This window comes from Callionymus lyra, chromosome 17, assembly GCF_982586985.1.
Source record: "Callionymus lyra chromosome 17, fCalLyr1.hap1.1, whole genome shotgun sequence".
In the NCBI taxonomy this organism is placed as follows: domain Eukaryota; kingdom Metazoa; phylum Chordata; class Actinopteri; order Syngnathiformes; family Callionymidae; genus Callionymus; species Callionymus lyra.
In genome coordinates this window covers 14,532,116-14,540,550 of record NC_141834.1, presented here as the reverse complement: position 1 = coordinate 14,540,550, position 8,435 = coordinate 14,532,116, and the positions used below count along the sequence as shown (strand labels likewise).

At 38.6% G+C, this 8,435-nt stretch overlaps 1 protein-coding gene across 2 annotated transcripts; it reads left to right on the top strand.

The window, feature by feature from the left end:
* The first annotated feature begins 2,354 nt into the window (after positions 1–2,354).
* On the top strand, positions 2,355–7,718 carry tmem200b (transmembrane protein 200B). Of its 2 annotated transcripts, XM_087812759.1 has the most exons (3): positions 2,355–2,480; positions 2,554–2,616; positions 5,827–7,718. In XM_087812759.1, exon 3 carries the CDS (start codon positions 5,835–5,837, stop codon positions 6,603–6,605), a length of 771 nt encoding a protein of 256 aa, XP_087668885.1. In that variant the 5' UTR covers positions 2,355–2,480; positions 2,554–2,616; positions 5,827–5,834; the 3' UTR covers positions 6,606–7,718. The 2 variants fall into 2 exon arrangements, with proteins under 2 accessions (XP_087668885.1, XP_087668884.1); XM_087812758.1 differs by having other exon boundaries at positions 2,371–2,616.
* Positions 7,719–8,435: the final 717 nt, after the last annotated feature.

The following is an 8,435-nucleotide window of genomic DNA, read 5'->3' as shown; positions in this document are numbered from 1 at the left end:
CTGAATATTTATATAAGTTTATATTTTAATTATTCGATTAAAAAAAGTTGAACAATTTCCAAATGAATGATTTTTTTTTAAGTTTCTAAATGTAATGGTTTTTATTTTATAGCCTTTTAAATTCAATTTAAAAATGTTGGTAATGCCATGAATTTAAATGTTTTTTTTCTTCGAATTATTGTAATTAGAATAACATTCTATTAGTGGAAAAAAATATATACATTTTTAAAAATATAAATAAAATGAGAACATATGATTTATTTATTATCTAATCCCATTATTTTAAAAGAAACATTTCAAAACAACATTCCATTAAAAAAAAATTCTACATTTGAAAAGTTGAATTCAACCATTATTGACACTGATATACTTCCACACACTGGATAATGGGATTCAAACCTACAACCTCCCAGTTTAATCGCCGGTCTGACGCTAACTCTCGTAGTAAGGTTTGGACCACATGTGCTCCTGCAGACCCGCCTTGTGTGGCCCACATCTGGACGCTTAACGAGCAACGGAATCTCACCCAGGAGTCCAGCTGAGTTCTGTACAGAACCCGTCTGACCTGCGTGTGCAGCAGGAAATTATGGTTTGGACGGGAAAGGCAACAAAAGTTGTTTACTGTGATGAACTTTCACAACTTCTCAGCTGATGTGGAAAAACTAAGTCCGTTCTTATTGTCGGATAAAGAGACATTTTTAGTTATTTCTTTCTGGAGAAGCAACAACTCTACTCCACATTCCTCTGGAGGCAAATATACAGTATATATTTTTACTTACTCAGAGAATTAAAAGACTGACAACTGTATCCTCTCGTCCTCAGTCATTGCCCGGAGCAGTTTCATTTAATTGCAGCACAATGATGAACAAACGCTGTAAATATTTGCGTGTTCATTTTAAATAATATTAATGAAAAGCTGCTGGAGTCGACTGTATCCTCTCGTCCTCAGTCATCACCAAGATCTTGCGGGATCTCGATGTTCCTTCAGCTGTGGAGGACGTGATGACTGCTGCCATCTAGTTGCCATAAGTTTATTTAATTGCAACACAATAATGAAGAATTGCTGTGAATATTTGTGTGTACATTTTTAATAAAATATTTTTTATTTCATCACACTTTATTAAAATATAAACCACAAAATAACTAAGATTAAATGTGATATAAAAGGCAAAAAAAGAAAGAAATGCAATTTATTTTAATTAACGAAACAAATCAATACATGGGTGATGAATATTGATACGGTATCGAGATAAAATGTTGCCATACTTAAGTATATTGATATTTCTTACACCACTAGTATATAAAATAAATAGATAAAAAATATAAATATGAATTAACAACGGTCATAACTGCATTAAAACAGGTAAAATATCTCTTACAACTCTCATGTTTATGCAACAACACACAGCAGTTATAAATGTTAACATATTTAAATAATATTTAAATGTTAAATATGCTAGAAAAATGGACTTTTGTCAACAACATTGTGTAGTTTGTGTGTATAAAAGCTGCTGGAGTCCACTGTATCCTCCTGTCCTCAGTCATCAATGCGATCACACAGGATTTCAATTTTCTTTTAGCTATGGGGGATGTTATGACTGCTACCATCTAGTGGCCAAAGGTTTAATTTAATTGTAAAACAATAATGAACAAATTATGTGAATGTTTGTGTGTAAATTGTAAACAAAATAATCACATTATTTTATTTTATACACACTTTATTGAAATACAAACTACAAAATAACTATGATTAAATGTGATTTAAAAGGGAAAGGAAGAAAGAAATGCAATTTATTTTAATTAAAAAAAAACATGGATGATGAATATGGATATGGTATCGAGATAAAGTCCACTGTATCCTCTCGTCCTCAGTCATCGGTGGGATCACAGAGGATTTCATCGCTCCTGTAGCCACGGGGATGTCATGACTGCTGCTATCTAGTGGACAGAAGTTTAATTGCAACACTAGAATCAAACAAACCCTCAAAATAAAAAAATAAAATCTAATGGAATTATTTTTGTACACATTTTATTAAAATATAAACCATAAAATAACTATGTTATTTTATCAAAAAAAGGAACTCGATACAGTACTGTTGAATATGCATGAGGTATCGTGGACAGAAATACCTCGATTTATAGTAGTATTGAAATGTTCTCACACTAAAGTAGTTCTAGAAAAAACTTTTTCTTTCTTTTCTTGATGTCTTCAGCAGACGTTCAGTTCAGAAAAAACACTTGACTGTGGGATCCGTCCGTGATTCCCACGACCCTCCCCTCCCTCGTGTCTCCCCCTCTCTCTCTCTCTCTCTCTCCCTCCTTCCCTCCCTCCCTCCCTCTCTCTCTCTCTCACACACTTTTGGAGTTCGTCCTCTCACTCTCACCGCAGACTTCACGGACGTCTCTTCATGTGTGGACACGACTTTCAAGTGTGGATTTGAAGCCGGACTCACTCGGACTCCCCTGAAGTCTCCATGCGGGTGATGATGATGAAGAAGAAGATGATGATGATGATGATGATGATGATGATGAAGACGATGCGTGTCTGCTTAGGATTCCGGTCCAGTCTCCAGCTGACTGCAGCAACAGTGCGGGGCGTCATGGACCCTCACGAGCGTGAGTGAAACACACTTCTACTGTCACAACATCTGCTTTTGTTCTTCCATCACTTGAGTTTCCATGACTGCGGATCTAAGAAGGGTTTTTTTGGGTGCTGCAGACACACACACACAAACACACACACACACACACAGGGGTTGTGTGTCTCATTAACACAACCACATGTCTTATTAAAGCTGCTATTTCCTGTTTTTGAGCACTGCAGTCATCTGTCCACGACCATCTACACAACTGCTGCAGCTGTAGCTGGAGTCGAACCCACAACATTCTTCTGCAACTCCTGCTACACACTCACGCTCACGTGACACAAACATGTATGACGCTGAATTATTGACGCCATACAAACAGTCACGGTCATGTTTTGATAACTTACTGTGGCTCGTCTCTGTACACGACAAACTACACAATGTTGTTGATAAAAAGTACTTTTTTTTTCCTAGTGTGATATTTAACATTGTGTGACATCATTTATAACTGCAGTGTGTTGTTGCATAAACATGTCATAAGAGGTATTTTACTTATTTTAGTGTAGTTGATATCCCCGTTTTTAATTTTGATGTACTTTTTAATCCATTTATTTTATATACTTGAGGTGTAGGAAATATTGATATACCTAAATATTGCAATATATATTTATTTTTAATTAAAATTATTTGCATTTCTTTATTTTTTTTCCCCTTTTAAATCACATTAAATCGTAGTTATTTTATGGTTTTATATTTCAATAAAGTGTGTATTAAATAAAATAATTTGATTATTTGTTTACAATTTAGACGCAAATATTCACAGCATTTGTTCATTATTGTGTTGCAATTAAATTAAACTTCTGGCCACTAGATGGCAGCAGTTAATACGTCCTCCGCAGTTTGAGGAACGTTGAGATCCCGCGAGATCACGGCGATGACTGAGGACGAGAGGATACCATCGACTCCAGCAGTTTTCATTTATTTTATTTAAAATTAACACGGAAATATTGAGAGCGATTGTTCATTATTGTGCTCCAATTAAATGAAACTTCTCCGGGCAATGACTGAGGACAGGAGGATACAGTGACTCCAGCAGCTTTTAAAGCTGATGTTTGGACATATTTTGGTTTCAAAACAAATTAAAACGGTTATGAATTTGTCAAGAGTCATGTGGTCTGTAAATTCTGCAACACCAGAGTCAAGTACTCGACAATACTACAATACAATCCCACAGTATCACGATATATCTGATCGTTGCCCGTGTTTATCGTGATACGTATCGTAGAGTTGCCTACTTTGTTACACACCCCTAATATTTGAAGTATTGATTTCAGTCCTTTATGCAAGTTAGACAAACAAGATAGGCAAACTTTCTATGGCATCTATGGCCTCGTACCCCGAGTAGCTGGGACCACTCACCCTGCACATAGGAAATAGACAATTCATTTATTTTTATGAATGAATGGAAACACCAAAGGACAACTTATAGTTCTTGATGAACCTAAGTGTGTGTTTGGACTGTGGGAGGACAGTGGAGAACCCAGAGTAAACCCACGTAAGCACAGAGTTCATCTCCACTCATAGAACACACGCCTCGAGCTGAAGGTGACCTTCTTTTATTCAAGATTCAATTCAAAGATTTTATCTGACAAAATGCACTTGATATTCAGACCCTTCAACTCCTCTTTACCCAGAGTTCCTTTCTTCATTTCCTGGTGTTAAGTTAGAATCATTTTAAACACTTTTGTTCATGTTTGATATTGTTTTTACTCTACGTGTGTTTCTTAGTAACTTCATGAATGAAAGCTAATGATTAGCTTTAGATCTTATACATATAACTAAACACATTCTACTAGTTTAAAAATGTGCTTAAGCACTTTCTACGTTTATTTTATCTGTACATCAGCCAAGAACTGCTCAGAGTAACCAGTGAGGGTCTAGTATTCATTTTATCAATACATGTTATTATCCTACATTAACTTATAGTATTGTAGATAACATCAAAAAACAGTATTTCAATAAAAAAAACAAATGATTTCAATTAAAAAGAAAAGTATTCAAAAAAAATGTTGTAACAAGAATATATTTGTAGTATTGTCAAGTACTTGAGTCTTTTCAGTATATTTTGTGGTTGGTTATTATGAAAGGAATCTGGCGACAAGCTACGTCTCCGGTACACGTGCAACAATACGATGTATCGTGATACTGTAGTAACAAGGATATATTCGTAGTATTGTCGAGTACTTGACTCTGATGTTGCCAAAGACCACATGACTCTTGACAAAGTCGTAACTGCTTTCATTTGTTTTTAAACCAAAATATGTTCAAACATCAGCTTTAAAAGCTGCTGGAGTCGACTGTATCCTCTCGTCCCCAGTCATGGATTACATTGTTCTTTGGGGATGTACAGACTGCTGCCATCTAGTGTCGAGATGTCTAATTGCAACACAAGAATCAAACAAACGAATTGTCTTTATTTTTATTTTAAACATTTTGCAACATTAAAAAACAAAATCATTCAAAGCATTAATTTTCCGATCGAAGCAACTCACGCAAATTAAATAAATCTTTATTTTAACTGATTAAAGTAACTTTTTTTTTTTAATTGAAAATGTGTTTTATTTTGAATAGATTGAAGCAACATGGTTTATTTTTTTTAATGAAATAACAAATAAACACCTCAATTTAAAAGAATAATTATAAAAGTGTTTCGCAAACAGAGAACACAAAAAATATTCACCGACCTTGTTTTCCATCACCGGTGACCTTGACAATGAATCATCTCTAAGTGCGTCAGTGTCGTCGGAATAATGGGCCGAATTTAATTTAACGTTGAAACTTATTCTTTTAAATTGAAATGTTGTTTTTAAAACTATCTTTTAATCATTTATTCTAATACTCATTTTTCTTGTAAATCTAGAGGATCAATTCGTTCTCTTTTAATAATCGATTTTTTCTTTTTTAAATGTAGTATTTTTTACAAATGTATTTATTTTTACACATAGTTAGATATTCTAGTACATATAATTTAAATATAAATTAAATATTTTTCAATAAGTAGCCTTTTTAATTCAGTTTTCTATCGGACACTATTATAGTATATTATATATGAATATATACAGTATAGTAGTATATTTAATTGAATAAGTAGAATAACAACATGAATAATGGTATAATTAAAAGAACGATGATTCAACATCCCATAATATTCTGATGTGAATCACCTCCATGTCTCCCTCAGTGTGAAGCATGACGGCAGCGAGTCCCGTCAGCAGCCCGGCGTCCTCCCACTCGTCGCGGTCGTCGCGCCTCTGCCTCCCCCGGTGCCCCCGACACCTGAGGAAAGGGGGCGCCCTTCGCAGCCGCCTGCACCTGCGCTCCGCCCCGGGGGTGTGGCTGCTGCTGGGCGTGGCCGTGGTCCTGGTGGGCATGACCGTGGCGGTCGCCGGCTACATCTCGGCCACGCCCAAGCCGGCGGGGGGCCGCGGCGCCTCCCACATCGAGCGCATGAAGCTGGCGGGCCCCGTGGTCATGGGCGTGGGCCTCTTCATCTTCATCTGCGCCGCCACGCTGCTCTACGAGAACCGGGACCGCGAGAACCTCCGGCTGGAGTCCCTGGACGACCTGGAGGACCTGAAGGGGGGACTCAGCTGGGAGGAGGACCAGTGGGAGGGTAAAGGAGGGCATCAGGGGTCCTGGGCGTCCCCGGTTCACGCCCTCCCGCTGACCAACGCCGACCCGCCGGGGAAGAGCCGGACCGCCCGGCTCCTGCTCCTGGAGGGGAAGCAGGAAGTGTACAGGAAGCAGGAGGAGGAGGAGGAGCCGGAGGGCAGGAGGTCGACCCTGCTGGCCAGAGTCCTGCACCACCAGGAACCTGCTCCTTACTCCTCATCCTCGTGCCCGTCCATCTCGCACACCTCCCTCTGCTCCGACTCCTGCAACTCCAGCGAGATCAACTTCAACATACGGACCAGTTCCCCGCTGATGCCCGAGGTCCTGGCAGCTGCCAGACAGATGTGAACCAGGAACAGCACCGGGGCTCATTAACGAGGGCCTTGTGGGTCACGAAGGACCAGCTCGGCACCCAGAGACTCCAGTGTCCGCCGCGTCATCGTTGTTGTTCTTGTTCGAATTAAAGCCTGCGTTTGTATTCTCGCCTCTTTTTCCTCTTTTCGACAAGATGGAGAGTCTTTAGAGGACGGTTGCAGCAGAGAACCGCACAGTGATGATGCACTACTATTTTCTTAGCTTTAAGCTAGCAGGACTAGCTCACCGACTAAATGCAGAATAAGATAAAAAGAGCTTCATTTTTCATCTTAATACTGATATAAGGAGGAGTAGATGTTCTGATCAGTACTTCTTCGTTCCACAGGTGACTTCAATGTTTTGATTTTTTTGTCTTGATTCATGTGCTGAAGGGGATTTTAAGTCTTTTTAATTTACCAAAATAAAAATGTTCTATTGTCTACTTTGTATCGCAATAATTCAAATATTTAACTGCTTGGACACAAATGAATGAAACTCTTCCTTATTTAATAAAGTAAAGATTAGGCGGGAAAAGACAGTTGATGCTAGCCGTCACCGCGACGACGTCAAACTAGCTAATCCAGCGCGTTTGATCGTCAACTTTTGTTTTTCTCAATCATTTGTTGTCAAGGTCAAGGTGACCCGAAGTCCTGAAAACAAATGTGTTTGTGGTATCTCTTGTGTTGGCTCTGGGTCAAGGTGACCTGAAGTCCCGAAAAACAAACCTGTTTGTGGTATCCCTTGTGTTGTCTCTAGGTCAAGGTGACCCGAAGTCCTGAAAACAAATGTGTTTGTGGTATCTCTTGTGTTGTCTCAGGGTCAAGGTGACCCGAAGGCCTGAAAACAAGTATGTTTGTGGTATCCCTTGTGTTGTCTCTGGGTCAAGGTGACCCAAAGATCCGAAAACAAATGTGTTTGTGGTGTCCCTTGTGTTGTCTATGGGTCACGGTGACCCAAAGGCTAGAAAAACAAATGTGTTTGTGGTGTCCCTTGTGCTGTCTGTGGGTCTAGGCGACCCAAAGAGCCAAAAAACAGATGTCTTTGTGGTATCCCTTGTGTTGTCTCTGGGTCAAGGTGACCCGAAGGCCCGAAAACAAATGTGTTTGTGTTATCCCTTGTGTTGTCTCTGGGTCAAAGTGACCCAAAGGCCCAAAAAATAAATGTATTTGTGGTATCCATTGTGGTTAACGACCTCCACCACTGCATATGTGTTTATGGAAGCCAGGGACGTCGTTCACTTTGACCCCGAGACAACACAAGTTCTAAAGACTTTTTTTAAAATGATAAATAAAGTATTTGTTTTAATATTTGAAGCAGTATTTAAACAGTATGCCTTTACAATATTCAAAAATCATGAAAATATCATGAACTTCATGATTGTTGGATTCTTTTATTTGTATGTACCAACATGTTTCACCTAGTGCTAGCATACTAGCTTATACCACCAAAACACTTCCTGTAACGTAAGTATTTTACTTTTTGAGAATCATGGCAACACAAATGTGTAATTAAAGGGATAGTTAACTAAAAATTCAAACTTCCCTCATTTTCCAAACTTAAATAAGTCTATAGCTCTATTGTAGCAGAAGCTAAAACTCTAAGACGCTACTTTTTCCCGAACAATTCCTCTTGTCGAGGTGTCGCAACAAGATGGACGTTACTAGGGAGTCCTATGGAGGTATTTGGCGACCGTCATACGAACACACATTTCTGCTCGTATCTTCAAAAAGAGACGGATTAATCTGAAAATAATCCCAACCGATGTGTGTGATGTGTTTGAAAGTATGAATTAAGAAATATTCTTTTGGCGTTAGATGTTAGCGA

What these genes read in the sequence shown, in the direction of transcription:
- tmem200b (XM_087812759.1), top strand. Translation starts at nt 5,835, where the DNA reads ATGACGGCAGCGAGTCCCGTCAGCAGCCCGGCGTCCTCCCACTCGTCG.